The sequence below is a fragment of the Typopeltis vanoorti genome, chromosome 21 (genome assembly GCF_054136105.1).
Source record: "Typopeltis vanoorti isolate ZY-2024b chromosome 21, IOZ_Tvanoo_1.0, whole genome shotgun sequence".
Classification (NCBI taxonomy): Eukaryota; Metazoa; Arthropoda; class Arachnida; order Uropygi; family Thelyphonidae; genus Typopeltis; species Typopeltis vanoorti.
In genome coordinates, this window is record NC_143569.1 from 54,809,128 (window position 1) to 54,825,629 (window position 16,502).

At 37.1% G+C, this 16,502-nt stretch overlaps 1 protein-coding gene across 1 annotated transcript in view; it reads right to left on the bottom strand.

Annotated features, from left to right (window-relative positions):
* Nucleotides 1–16,502, bottom strand: part of LOC150094861 (monocyte to macrophage differentiation factor 2-like) — a 109,679-nt gene that overhangs the window by 60,567 nt on the left and 32,610 nt on the right. The window contains exon 3 of the mRNA XM_090411684.1: nucleotides 7,952–8,109. Coding sequence (XP_090267810.1) covers nucleotides 7,952–8,109 — 158 coding nt within the window. The remainder of the gene's footprint in view (nucleotides 1–7,951; nucleotides 8,110–16,502) is intronic.

Consider the following 16,502-nt stretch of genomic DNA (forward strand, 5'->3'; position numbering starts at 1 on the left):
TCAATTATTTAATGAGCAGATATTACCAGGTACATTAAGATCAACAGATTATTATTATTATGATTACATGACACCTCCAAGGAGTCCAAAGACTCATCGGGGGAGGGCACCTACTCTACAATTCTCCATCTCCACCAACTACAACAAGCCACACGCAGCCTTTTGGCTGGAGAGTAGAGAATGCTTACCACTCAGCCAACCATACTGGAAGATTAGACTGAGTTGGACATGGGTAATAACAGCAGTTAAGATGGTGTTCAATACCAGACCAGAAAGAAAAAGAAAAAACTGGAAGACTTAAACTGAGATCAGAAGGTGGAGTGATCCAAGATATTAAGACCATTCAGTAAAAAAACTAGAGGAATTTTACAATGAAAATGGAAAATTAGCAGATGCTTCTTAAGAAGACTAGGGCCTAGACAAAAATTGCTGAGCCAACAATGATACATAATAATATCACTTTGATCATATATCCATTCTCATATGAAATTCTGATTTAAATTCAATAACTTTTAATGTTTAAAGATGAACATCATCATAAAACATAATGTGGAATGATGTAATATTATACTCGAGTATAATTATTTTCTCAGGCACCTCCATGGAGTCCAAGGAAGAGGCCTACGCTAACTATTTTCACACAACACTTATCATACCTTCTCTCGAACTCATTCGCAGATAAAGCACTCACAACCAACTCTGGAACAGATTCCACCACTTAAGAAGCAAAAAAGGACCTAGTCCTAACACCCTTGATAACCACTCTCAAGAAATTTCTGGGGATGTCTCCCCCCCACACACACACCCTTGTTCCCATCCTGCCATGTAACGAAACTAGTCTGGGTAGTGGCCCATTCCTTAATGCATAACATTATACATATCTGCAAGGAGATGTGTTTTGCATTATGGGAGATACTGAGATAGGAGTGTTGGTATCTTGCTCCACCTTTGCAAGGAGTTGCCCAGTGTTGTACCACTTTATCCCAGTCCTGAAGATACTTTCAGGTGCAAACTTTGTTTGCACACACTTGGATAAAGGATTAAACTAAATTTATTATTTTTTGCTTGAAGTGTTGTGAATGAGTAGAATGAGTTGCCAGAGTCAGTTGTGAATGCTTTGTCTGTTAATGGGCTCAAGGAGAGGTATGATAGATTGTGTAGATAGTTTGAATCTCCCTCAAGGAGTCTTCAGACTCCCTGGAGGTGTCATATAATAATAATATCTTTCCTTGAACGCATTCACAAACAGAGCACTCAAAATAGACACTTGTAACTCATTCTGCTCATTCAAATTCTCCAAATAAAATTGATTATGGCTGGTGTGTGGAATGCTCCTTATGATGATAGATTGAAGGTCTTTGGACAAGACTAGTTAGTAGGTGAAAAACAGGGAATATTATAAAAGCATAACTTATTAGAAGGTAATCCTTTATCTTTTATCCAAGTGTGAGACCTCTCATTGCTTCTGCCTTGGTGTCTCCACTACTGGGCCTGGCTCCCACTGACGCGACTTCAATAAAGGTTGAAACCGGTATGGGTAGTGACCCTTGCCTTAATGCATAGCATTACACATATCCGCAAGGAGATGTGCTTTGCATTATGGGAGAAACTGAGATAGGAGTGATGAGATCTTTCTCCACCTTTGCAACGAGTCGCCTTGGTGTTGCACCACCTTAACTCAGTCCTGAAGATACTTTCAGGTGCAAACTTTGTTTGCTCACACTTGGATAAAGGATTAAACTAAACTTATTATAGTCTAACCAAGTGAAAAATAAACTCTCATCAAGCAAAAAATCTAGTCTTCACACACCCCTACTAACCACACCTTTATTCAACTTCCAAGGATGAGGCCTTGTTCTGGCCCTCTTGCCAAGTGTTAAAACATTTCCCCTGCATTAAGTCTATCAAACCCTTTCAGCAACTTAAATGTTTCTATCATATCCCCTCTTTCTCTCCTATCAATCAACTTCTGCAATCACACACTCTCAATCTATCCAAATCGGGAACTTCCTCATCCCAAGAAACTCGGGGGACAACAGTTGAGCACAGTAATCCAGATGTTGGTGTATTATTATTATTATTACTATTATGTGACACCTCCAAGGAGTTCAAGGACTCATCATGGGAGGGCACACTACTCTACTTTGCTAAATACATCTCATCCTCTCCACTACCACTTAATTCTCCTTCTACGACAATACTACCATCAACACCATCTACTGCCCATCATCACCAACAACAGTTTTTTTGTCTGTAAATTGTGTGTGTTCTGAGGCCAATTTGTCTGTATGCAGGATGAAAAATCCAAGTTTCCGGGAGAAAAAACCCTGCTGCCACCGTATGAGATCAGCTAACTCACCTTCAACTGAAAAAGCCCATATAAGGATTCCCCTCGTCACAATGAGAATCGAACCCAGGTCTTTTCCCAATCGAAGGGCATAATATTCCGCCATTCTTCCAATTGCGCTACGGTGGTTACAAAGCCTTTATAAGGCTTTGTAACCACCGTAGCGCAATTGGAATTAGTTTTCAACCTTATAATAACAACTTCCTTATCTCTATATGTTAATGTGTTCTTCAATAGCCAAGTAATCTTAAGGGCTACATTAGCAACCTTAGCAATATGTCCTCTAACCTTTAACTTTCTGTCTACCACATCCCTAAATCTCTAGTTTTATCTATTTCCTGGAGTACAGTGCCATCAATGTGTTACACGGTTTGTAATCTATTTTTCCCAAAATGCATAGCTTTACATTTTTCCACATTAAACTGATTCTCACTATCTTTTACCAATACTGAAAGCCTATTTAAATCATCTTGCAAGCCGTCTGCATCACCTTGATTAACTATTACTCTACCTAATTTCACATCATCAGCAAACAACTGAATATTTCCTTACAGGTTATTTCCTATATCATTCATGTACAAATTAAACAGCAATAGTCCCAGCACCAAATATTGCGGCACACCACTAGTCACCTGTTTTTTTGCCTCGATTCTGTCCCTCCATACACCACTTTTTGATATCTATCCAGCAGCCATCCTCTTATCCACTTAAACCAGTGTCATATCTGTACCCATTTGTTCTAACTTGCATAACAGAGTTCCATGTGGCATTCTGTCAAATCCCTTTGCAAAATCCAGCAGAATCATCATGCAAACATCTCCTTTATCCAACTTAGCTGTTACTCTATTATAAAATGTCAGTAAATTTCTAAGGCATGACTGATCCTTCAGAAAGTCATGTTGCCACTCATACAGTATTATATTTTTATCCACCCATTCTTGAATTCTGTTTTTGAGCAATTTTTCAAGTACATTTATCACCATGCCTGAGATACTGATTGGTCTATAATTTGCTACTGCAGTCTTAGAACTTTCCTGATGCAAGGAATTATTTTGCCCTCTTTCCACTCCCTTGGAAAATGCTACCAGAGCTGAGACTTTAATTAAAGAGCCTAGTCAGAGGCATTGCCAGTTCTCTTGCACAAAACCCAAGATGATATCCTATCTAAACCTACAGCTGTATTCACTTTGAGACTCTGCAACAGTGGCAGCTCATGGCTTGAAATCGTGGGGATGCTGCAACTTTTGAAATATACATAAACACTGTGTTTTATCCAAACACAGTGTATATGTGTTTGGATAAAATATCAAAATTATGGTAAAAATTTTTAAAAAATTAAACATGAAAAAATATTGTTTATTATCGATAAAATTATACACTTTAATATAATTCAAAATTACTTAAAAATAAAATCCATTCCTTTAATTGTAATTAAAGGTAATTGTAATGTTCAAATATTTAAAGAGACGGAGTAAACACGATAAGCACTAAGAGCACTCTACTACTGCTGCAAACTGCATATAAATAACAGTGGAACTGCATAACGGACAGTGCCGCATTATGCTAATAGCGCGCATCTCACTATGACATGCATATGCTTGCATGCATAGCAATATGACACTGTGGTAAAAACAGTGCTGCTAGCATCCTTTGCCCTCCTAAGTGCAACAAGATGGATTTTTATTATTTTTTATACAAAATAAGAGAATTGTATAGGATTGTTGATGACAAAATTAAATATTACAAGCAAATATAAATAAATTAATTAATATATTTATATATCGAGAAAAATTGGGGGTGCTGCAGTTCTGCAGTGCCTATGCACGAACCGCCCTGCTCTGCAATATCCTAAAAACCTCCACTACTGTTCTTCCTGCATAAAAGCAATAACCTCACTCTGATGATATACTCACAAAGTGGTCACTCAGTAACTCAACTATTTCATCTGCTTCTGTCACCTTGTGACTATCATCACTCATTAAGGTTAATCTTCATAGCATTCTTCCTCTTACTTACCATGTAATGAAAGAACTCCTTGGGATTTCCTTTGGCCTGCTTTGCTGGATTCTTCTCATAATCTGATTTTGCCTTCCTTGCCATGCCGGTCACCTTCCTTGCCTGAACCTTGTACTGTTCATGAGTTTGCTGGTCACTTTTCTCTTTATATACCCTCCACAGCATTTTCTACTTCTGCAACTCGTGCTTAATGCTCATCCATATAATTCTGATTAATCCTCCTTACCCTATGTATACAATTTAATACTGCTTCCTCTAAATGATCCTTAGCTATCCCCATGTACTACTAACATCCTTACCTTGCAGTGTTTTATGCATGGCACAGATTTAAGCTTCTTCCTAGGCTTGTCATAATCACTTGCCCTGTAGTTCCACATATAGCCCTTTTTGACAGAATATTCCCCATGTTTTACAATCTCCCAAGTCAAGACCATATGGTCACTTTCACCAATCAATGTGTTCATCTTGGTTATGGATAGCTGTTTTGATCCTATGATCATCCAATACTCTCATACCTCTAGTCTCCTCCATCAGATGCTGACTTGAGTAATTATCTTAATATAAATCCTATTTCCTTCCTGTCATGATATGATAGGTATTGTGCAGAAAGTCTGAAACTTCCAATGTCTTCAGATCCATGGAGATTCCCATGCAGCAGTAATAATAATATTAATTTTTTAAATTAAGTACTACAGTTCTTGTAATCGTGAAATACTCAATATTTATTTCACAATTAAATAATTTTTTTTTCAGTCACTTAAGGATCACAGCCAGATAGCTAGAAGGAGACTCCACACTGCCTGTAAGAAATATAGCAAACCAACTGGGGCTAAACTTTTTTTTTTATTGCTCATGAGCTTGCTGATCATATTTCTCTTTATACAGCCAGCCTCTGCAATTGTTTGTTTTTCTGCAACTTCTACTTAATGTTTCAGTATTCATCCATTTAACTCTTTTTTTTTTTTTTTGTTAATACCAATCCCATAAATGACAAGTCAAAGAACCTATAAGTATATCAATGTCATGTGTTGATTACAAGTACAGGTTGAAAACGAATTTTTCTGAGATTTTTCTCGAGGGGTTGCAAGTTATAGTTGTTTGGAGATACTTCATGAGAGAAGACAGAGATGGATGGAATAAAGAAGGAAAAGTAGATTCTTTTTAGTCAGTAAAGAGTAAAAGAACTCTTTGAGATTTTTCTTTGATCTGCTTGGCTAACTTCCTCTCATATTCTACTTTTGCCTTCCTTACCATACTGGTCACTATCCTTCTCTCCTGTGCTTTGTACTGCTCACAAGCTTGCTGATCACAGTTCTCTATATAGCTTCTGCAATTTCTATTTAATGTTGATACTCATCCATTTAACTCAAACCTCACTCTTGGTATACATGCTGATATTGCTTTCTTCAAATATCTCTTGACCATCTCCCATACATTACATTAATGCCATGGCATTATTCTAAGCTGGCTTCTCAGCTTATCACATATAGTCCTTAAAAAAAAAAAAGTCAGATAATCTCCAGGGTCAAGACTGAATGATCACTTTCCACTTGGATGCAATATACCTAATTAACTTATCACTGATACACTAGATTCAGTACTCTTGAATCTCTAATCAACATGCTGTTTCAAATAATTATCTCTTAGCACGTGTACAAATTTCATTTCCTTCTCTTCCTGTGACACATTCTTCTTCCAAGCTATGTCTCTATAGCTGAAGACTATATAATAATTACTCACTCTGCACTCGTGTTAATTTGTCGATGCATGGTGTCCACAACCTTCTTTGCCATTCCCATCCCACAGCAGCAGCAGCCAACTACATATTTCATTCTGTTGGGGTTATCATTTGAAGTTATCTGAATAGATAACCTCAAATGAACTGCATCTCACATTCCTGTCCTCCTGTTCATTTTGGCTTCAAGTCCTTGTGAAGGCAAAAACATGTGAAGCTAGAGTGTAGAGGATATGGTAAAGGAGAGACTAATGGTGAATGAGCATGAGGTATATGAGGAAGTAAGTAAACTTAATGTTATTAAAGCAGCAGGGACTTGTATCGCTGCATGTCTTGAAGGAATGCTAGAGTTAATTAATGGCACCTTTGGCACATATATTTAACATGAGTCTTGCAACAGAGCAAGACCCAAAGGAATGAAGGTGGGAAAAATTGTTCTTCCACTTCACAAAGGGGAGAGGGGTTTGACGAGGTCATGAATTATAGATCAATCTGTGTGTGTCTGGAGTGGTTAAGGTTTGTGTGTTGTTCACGTGGAGTTCCCTCAATTTTTCCCATCCATCCCCTTAGGACCAGTTGAGGTTGTGCCCTCCAATGAGGGATTTCTAAGTATTTCTGACTGTAGATCTGTGTGTGTTCATGGGGTGGTTTGCCTGTTCTAAGGGACGAAAAACCCGAGTTTCTGGGAGAAAAAACCCTCTACCTCCATATAAGACCAGCTAACTCACCTTTAGTTGAAAGAGACCAGATAAAGGTTCCTCATGTCATAAACGGGAATCGAACCCAGGTCTTTCTGACCAAAGGGCTTCATCTATACCAACTGAGTTATGGAGGCTCTGAGTAGTTAGGGTGCAAGAGAAGTTAGCAAGGACTATGATGGTCAGTATATAGAAGATTGAGGGAATGCAGCATGCAGAGCCTTCTGAACAGAAGAGGGGATATGATTAAGACATTCAAGTTGATGAGGGTTTTTTTTACCAGATTAACGTGGAAGAGATTTTTTCGTAGGGAGGCAAGGGTAGAACTAGAAGCCATCCCTGTAAGCTGTATTAGGAGGGTATGAGCAGAGGGGTGAGAAAAAGGTTCTTTGCATGGAGAGTGAATGATGAATAGAATGCACACTGCATTGCCTGAAATTGTGTGAGTGAAGACACTGCATGAATTTAATATACAGTTTGATGGTCTTTTTGCATGAGAGGGTAATGGACCTTCCACAATGAGTCCTTTGACTCCATGGAAGATAGATGTTAATAATAATATGCATCCTCCTCTAAAATCTCAAACTTCCTTGACTTCACACTTCTGAACTCTCAGTGAACAAAACTTTTTCCTAAGTTTGAAACAGCCTTCTCCATATCATTTTCCCCAAAGACCACAAATCCCAGGTTATTCAAGAAATAAATAAGCAGAAATCCTTGTCTCAGTGTAACACAACAGTGCATGGAACTATTGTATTATGAAGACGTGGGGTGGAGATTGATATTCTAGATTTTAGAGATTATATAACAGCTAGAACACCCACGATAAGAATGTAAATAAAGTTTGGAATCTAGTATTCTTCATGTTTTAAACAAATCCTAGTGAATAAATTACATTAAATTTACTTATGTACATGATAAACATTAAGAGTGGGAGTTCAGCAATTTAAAATTCAAAACTAACAAATTATTAAAAAGAAGCCATTATTAAAAGTAAGACAATTTGTATGGAATATGCTAATAGTTTATCATTAAATTTTTATTATGCGATTAAAGCAGTCAATAATAAAATAGCTAAAAAAGTTAAGAAAATACCCAAATCATCATTGTCTAAAGAATTTATTCATTTTCAGAATTAAATTGAGAAACACTCACCTATAACGACCCATGTAAAAAATCAAATGAAACATAGTAGAAACAAGAAAGAGCACTACAAGGGAAGCACAATATATGAGAGCAATCAAGTACTGGAATCTACTGGAACACTGTCGTAGCATGCTCATCATTCCAACAAGGCTAGGAACTATCCATATCTTTAAAAAAAAAATTTTTTTTTAAATAATAAATAAATAAAATAAAAATTCTTTCAAATATTTAACTGGATAGATCATTTGTTGAAATAAAACATTTACTGATTTGAAGAACATATAACTATATAGCAAATGTATATTATTATTAATGCACAAATACATCCATAGCATCTAAAGATTCACTGCAGGAGATCAAAATTATCCACACAATATCTATCATATATCTCCTTGAAAACTCATTTACAGATAAAGCACACATAACAGACTCTGGCAACCAACTCGCTAAACAAAAAACTTAGTCTCACACACACACACACACACTTATTCAAATTCGAGGGATAATCCTTTGTTCAAGCCAAGTGCTGAAATATTTTCTCTGCATCAATCCAATAAAACCATTTTAGTAACTTAAATATGTCTATCACATCCCCCTCTTTTTTGCCTGTAAATCAACTTTTTCAACCCACAAACCCCAAGTCTGCCATAACATATCACATGGAGAATCACACAGACCACTCACTATCTTGGTCACTCAACAATGGATCCTCTTCCACCACTTCCATATCCTCAAGAAACCCAGCTGCCCATGAACACAGTAATCCAGATCTGGCTGTATCAAGGCCTTATAAAGAGGAATGATAACTTTCTTATCTCTGCTAGTAATTCTATGAGCTACCTTGGCCATTTCAGCAACATGTCTTCAGAACTTCAATTCCCTATCTACCATCACTCCTGAACATCTAGCTTCATCAATTTCCTGGAGTAGAATTCCATCACTGTGATACAGAGGTGGTAATCATTTAATCCCAAAATGCATACTTCACACTTTTCTGCATTAAACTGGCATCTATTAACTTTTACTGCAGCTTATTTAAATCAAGCTGCAAAGTCTCTACATAGCCTTTATTAACTATTAAGCAACCCAATTTTGCATCATCATCATCAACAACAACAACAAATAACTGAAAAATTTCCTTCATATCATTTCCTATATCATTTATGACAAATTAAACAGCAGTCTAAGCACAGAGCCCTGTGGCACACCATTAGTCACCTCCTTTCTCCTGAAGTCTGCTCCTCCATATATTACTCTTTGATATCTGTCCATCAGTCACCCTCATATCCATATCCCTAGTTTTCTATACATCCCCATTCATTCCAATTTGCCTAGGAGAGTTCCATGTGATATCCTATATAACACCTTTGTAAAATCCAGCAATATCATCATATAGCTAATCCACCATTTATCTGAGTAATTACTCTATTGACTTACCCTTCACAAAGTCAGACTGCCCCCCCCAATAGAATATCACATTCTTATCTACCCATTCTTAAACTCTTTCTCTGGCACTAACCTTTTTAATACATTTACCACCATTTCCAAGATTTCCAAGAGCAAATTAGTTCATAATTTTCTACTGCAGTTAAGGAGTCGTCTTCATGCAATGGAACTATTTTGTTCTCCTTCCACTCCCTTAGGACTTAACCAGAGCTGAGACTTAAGTTAAGCAGCCTAGTTACAGGCAATGCAAATTCTTTTGCACACGCTTGTAATATGAGAGCTAATATAATAGAATGGGATAATATAATATTATAATATAATAGAGCGGAAGAGTAAGAAAGGAGAGACTAAAGTGGTGGTTATCAATAAAGATAAGTATAGAGAATAATAGATGTAATAATATAATAGTAGCATGAGTATAGAGAATAATAGAACAAGTGTGCAAGGCAAGCAGGGAAATGGAGAGGCTCAGAATGGACAGGGGAACACAGCGTGAGAAAGGATAATGCTCCAAGAGGATGTGAATGCATGTATAAACAATAGGAAGGGGATAACCTGCAAGGGAAAACAGTTGGAATTGAAGAAGGTTCTAAGATGAATAAGAAGAAAAAGAAATGGCTTGAATTAAGTATGGAGAAGTCACATCTAATAAGTAGTATCAATGAAACTTGCTGTAGATCCAGGAATGAGCTATTATGTTAATATTTTGATAATAATATTATATTAACATATTATTATATAATACAATATTATACAATAATAAATTTAGTTTAATCCTTTATCCAAGTGTGAGAAAACAAAGTTTGCGCCTGAAAATATCTTCAGGACTGGGGTAAGGTAGTAAAGTCCTGAAGATATTTTCAGGCGCAAACTTTGTTTGCTCATACTTGGATAAAGGATTAAACTAAATTTATTATAGTCTAACCAAGTGAAAAATAAACTTTCAACATCTTTCTCTAAATCCAGAGTAATTTAATAAAAAGATGGCACACCTTTTGGCAACTCCTATAGGTAAAGATGACCTCGCTATTGCTTCTGCCTGGTATCTCCACTTCTGGGCCTGGCTCCCACTGTAGAGACCTCAATAAAGGTCGAAACTAGTTTGGATAGTGGCCCTTCCCTTAATGCATAACATTATACATATCAACAAGGAGATGTGTTTTGCATTATGGGAGATACTGAGATAGGAGCGATGTTAGCTTGGTCCACCTTTGCTACGAGTTGCCCAGTGTTGTACTACCTTACCCTAGTCCTGAAGATATTTTCAGGCACAAACTTTGTTTGCTCACACTTGGATAAAGGATTAAACTAAATGTATTATAGTCTAACCAAGTGAAAAATAAACTTTCAACAATATTACACACTTCTAGCATTTGTATACAAATGCTAGAAGTGTAAGAAACAAGGCAAATCTGCTTGGTGAAGATATAAAGGGTAAAAAAGAAGATGAAGTGCTATTGATAGTGCCAGTGGTTTTCAGGCAGTATGGTGTAGGATAGAGATGAATTGAATGAAATACTTGGTTGGATGTTGTTATAGACCTGGTAATGTGGATGACAGTGACCATGAAATGTATAATCAAATAGCCAAGCAGAGTGATCATTATGGGCAAATTTAATTATGGCAATATAGACTGGGATGATGATAGCAATGGAAGTAAAGAAAATTAGTTTCATGAGTTTTTGAGGGTTTTTTGATTTGATTTGATATTTTATGGTGCAAAGACATCAAAGGTCATACTGTGCCAGGATGCAGGTCACAGCATACATATGTTAATTGGTTAGTAGTACAATCACAAACATCCATGTTAGCATATCTGCTCTCCAGCCAAGAGGCTGGAGAGCAGGAGGGCAGATATGCTAGCCACTCGGCCAACCAGGTCAGCAGGTTTTTAAGGGACAACCACCTCAGGCAGTATGTAACAGAGGGCACATGAGGATTCAGGGTCTTGGATTTGATCATCTCATCTGATGATGTAATTAGAAATGAGGTGTCAAATTACTCTCCAGCTGGTGAGTGACTATAAAGTGATTATCTCAGTGGCTGTCAGCAGTGTGAGGAGACCTCTGTGTGATATTCAAGAGCAGTTTAGTAGAAGCAATGCTTAAATGTATTCCATGAGTCTGAGGGTTAAATAACGTACGTGTGAAATGGATGAATGAAAAGATCAAGCATGCGATACAAAGGAAAAAGAAATTATGGAGGCAGCATAAAAGGAGTAGTAATAATCAATTCTGAGAGGATTACAAAAAAAAACATGCAAGGAGGGTAACTTGGTTGGTAAGGGTAGCAAAAGTGAAATATGAGCAGCAGTTAGCTAATGAAGCCAAAAAGAATCCTATGGAGCCAGCAAAAAAAGAATGATTATGGAAAGATTACACTGATTGGAGAAAATGGTATAAGAACAACTGCTGCAGAGGATATAGTTTAAGATTGAGTAGTTCATAAAGGTCTTTCATTCTTGTGACTGCAACATCATGGAGAGTTTGAGAGTAGCTGATGATGAGGAGAGACACTGTAAGTAAGTAAGAGGTACATGGGGAAATGAGCAAACTTGATGTTAATAAGGCTATGGGACTTGATAATATATCACCCTGCATTTTGAAAGAATGTGCTAAGGCAGATGCCACTTCATAAGGGAGGTAACAGAACTCAATCATCAAATTATAGGCATGTATAAACCATGTGTGTGTGTGTGTGCGCGCGTGCATGTGTGTGTCAGTTGTTGTGGTTAAAGTGTTGGAGAGGCTAGTAAGAACCAGGATCCAGAATGAGGTTGACGACAATGGTATTATCTTTGATGGATAGCATGGATTTGCTAAAGGGAGGTCATGTTTTAGTAGTCTACTTACTTATTACAATAAGGTGATGGCTTCATTGGACAAAAGAGATGGATACACAGTAGCATACATAGATTTTGCAAAGGCTTTTGATAGATTACTGCATGATAAGTTGATAGTCAAACAGAGCAGATGGGGTTGATTACACTAGTCATGCACCTCAGGGGCCTGTTATAAAGCCATTGCTGTTTAACCTGTATGTTAATGATATTAGGCAAGATTTGAATGGGGATATACAGCAGTTTGCAAATGATGGTTGGGACAAAGTTGAGGCAAACTATGAAGAGTAGAACAAATGTGGCCTTACAAGACCTGAATAGACTGAGTGAGTGGGCACAGGAGTGGGGAATGCAGTTCAATTTGTGAAATGTAAGGCTTTTAAAATTTGGTAAACAAGGATAGGATATAAAATTTATGCTTGGTGGAGATATATTGTTGGAAGATAAGGAAATAAGAGATCTTGGGGCGATGGTGGACAAGGATCATAAATTTAGAGGACACATTCCCAAAATTGTGATGATAATACAACGAATTTTGGAAACGACGTGGAGAACACTCACTTGTAGAAGTAAGGAGATTCTTGTTCCATTGCATAAGGCTCCGATTAGGCCACATATGGGCCTAATCGGAGTGATGAAATCTGTGCACAGATTTCATCACTTGGTTTTCAAAACGGATGAAGAGATGTTGGAAAGGATCCAGAGGTGACTGACTGTAGATGTAGAAAGTTTTTTTTTACCTTGGATTTATTATACATTAAATATATCAAGAAATTATATACTTGATTTTAATCTTTTTCCCAAGGAAGCAAAATTTTGCATGTGAAATATATTTACATCTAATCTACTTGTATATAGAGGCTAATGACTTCATATCACTTGCCTTAGTATGTATCCCATAACACAAAGCACCCTCCCCCTTTTCGGACGTGTATAATGCTATGCATTATGGGAGGGGCCACTACCCAGACCAGTTTTGACCTTTACTGATGTCTTATCCGTGGGACCAATCTTTCTCTCTTCCAGAGATTTTTATTAATAAGGTCGAGCACCTTTTGGAAATTATATATGAGATATATATCACTTCTGCATTTCTTCAATCTTGGTATCTCTCCCAGGTCTGGCACCCACTGATGAGACCTAAATAAAGGTTGAAACTGGTCTGGGTAGTGACCTTCCCATTATGCATAGCATTATACATGTCTGAAAGGGAATGTGCTTTGCATTATGGGATACATACTAAGGCAAGTGATATGAAGTCATTAGCCTCTACATACAAGTAGCTTAGATGTGAATATATTTCACGCACAAAACATTGTTTTGCTTCCTTGAGGAAAAAGATCAAAACCAGTATATAATTTCTTGGTATCTTAACATAAGACTAAGGTAATTACTGATCTCTGGAATGTTGAATATGAGGAAAGATTGAGAAGATGCGATTTACAGTCTAGTGGATAAAGAGGAAGAGGGGTGATATGATAGAGACATACAAGTTGGAAAGGAGTTGTTATAGGATCAATGTTGAAGAGGTTTTACATAAAATGGTGGGAGATTAGGGGAGAACTAGAGGTCATCCCCAGAAGCTGTATAAGGAGGGGTGTGAACAGGGTAGTGAGAAGCAAGTTTTGTGCATGCAGAGTTGTGAATGATTGGAATGCCTAGAATGAAAGTGTGGTATCTACAGAGAATTTGAATGTGTTTAAGGCACTGTATGATGAGATGTAGACCTCCTAGATGAGTCTTTAACTCCATGGGGGTCTTAGAGTAATCATCATCATCATCAAATTCCTGCAATGTACCCTCAAGAGGTGTACAGGATATGACAGTACTACATGAAAAATTTACATCGTTACTAACTTCCTATCTACAATTTCCTCCAAATCAGTCTGCTGCTTGTCAAGACTCCAACATTATCAGATCTTATATTTCTATTGTCTAAGGTACTTTGTACCGTATCAATCCACCTATATCTTAGTCTTCCTCTGGGTCGTTTTCCTGCCAACCTGGCAGAGAACACTTGTTTTGCTAATCTTTCCTCTACCATTCTATTTAAGTGACCATAACACCTGAGATTAGCTCTGCTAACGCATTCCTGGATGCTGACAATGTCAAGTTCTTTCCTAATATCCTCATTTTTAATATGATATCGCCGTTGATGCCATCTGTTCACGCCTATAATCTTTCTCAGGACTCTCATATCTGCGGTCTCCAGTCTTTGGTCAAGTGTTTTACTTCTGACCCAGCTCTCAAATCCATAAGTTAAAACTGGTTTGAACACTATCTTGTATACAGCTAATTTAGTGTTCCAACTAATTTCTCTCTTATTCCATATGAATTTATTCAATTGACTTCCCACCATACCAGCTTTGCTGATTCTGTTGTCTATTTCTATATTTAATTTACCATCTTCAGTAAAAATCGTACCTAAGTAGCTGAAATGTTTTACTTGCTCCACAGGTTCTCCATTCACAACACAATTGACATTTTCAATGATTCTGCCTATTTTCATTGTCTTTGTCTTTTTACTGCTGACCTTCATACCATATCTATTACAACAGCTATTCAATTCAGTCAGAGAATCGTGCAGACTTGTAGTGGATTTATTTATAAGTATAACATCATCCGCATAAAGCAAAGAGCTGACATTAACATCTCCAATTTTGATATCAGGTTTAATACCACTTTCCTTCATAATGTGATCCATATAGATAATGAATAACAGAGGGGATAATGTACATCCTTGTCTCACACCAGATTTAACATTAAACCATCTTCCTGTACTTCTTTCAATTCTAACTGCTGACACACAACTCAAATAAAGACTAAGATATAATGCCCCATTGACACCATATAACTACAGCGTTTTGAATAGCTTCTCTCTTGGCACCTTGTCATATGCCTTTTCTAAATCGACAAAAATTAAATACAGATCTTTGTTATATTCCCATGCTTTCTCGACTATTTGTCGTAAAGTGAAGATCTGATCCTGACAGCCTCTATTTGGCCTGAATCCAGCTTGTTCTTCACCAAGCTTTTCTTCAACAATTCTTCTCAACCGTTTCTCAAGTATACTTGCATAGATCTTGCCAGGAACACTCAGAAAGGAAATACATCTGTAATTCTCACATTCAGTTTTATTTCCCTTTTTATATATGGGTACTATGAGAGCTCTACTCCAATCATCGGTAATTCGTCCCTCTATCCAGGCTTTCTGAACTATGCAGTGCAGCCACTGTAAGACTTTTATACCATCATACTTCAGTATTTCTGGTCGAATATCATCTACTCCTGCTGCCTTTCCACATTTCAAGCCTTTGATGGCTTTTTCTACTTCAAGCATGGATATGTATTCCTGATTGCATGCCTGGTCAGTGTTTTTTATCACTGTGCTGTCATCACTGCTTGTTTCATTTAGCAGTTTTTCAAAGTAATTACTCCATACTTCAAGGATTTCTTTTTCTCCTGTTTTCATGTCACCTTTATCATCTCTAACTCCTTTTACAGCACTCTTTCCTCCATTCCTAAGCTTCTTCAACAACCTCCAGAATATTTTGCCACCTTCTTGATATTTATTTCCTATATTCTTGCCAAAGTCCTCCCATGACTTTTGTTTAGCTACTTTTACACACTGTTTAGCTTTCTTACATTTGTCTCTGTATTCTGTAAGAGTAAAAGCCGACTTATTTGCCAGGAACTTTTGATATGCTTTCTTCTTTTCCTTCACTGCCTCTTTAACTTCCTGTGTCCACCAGGGAGTTCTGATTTTTTTATCCTTGCACACAACCTCACCACATGCCTCTCTGGCAGAATCAATCAATGTTTTCTTCAGAGTTTGCCACCGAGTGTCCAAGGTTTGATTCCTGTTCTCAAACTCTTTCATTTTCTTTTCAATAATCTTTCTGTAGTTTAGTCTACAGTTCACATCTGAGAGCTGCTCAACTTTTATTCGCTTTAAAACTTTCTTGCATGTTATTCTTTTCAATATGAAATTCAATTTTATCCTGCTCAAGACTAAATAGTGATCACTTCCAATTTCAAATCCTCTGTACACTCTGGTGTCCTGCACCAGGGAGAAAACATCACTATCAACAATAACATAGTCAATGAGACTTTTCTTATTCCTAGCCTCTTCTCGCCATGTGAATTTGTGCACATTTTTATGTTCGAACATGGTGTTAGTAATAACCAGTCCATGTCCTGAGCAGAAATCCAACAGATATTTGCCATTATTATTAGCTTTGCTCTTTTCTCCTAATTTTCCCAAAATATTTTTGT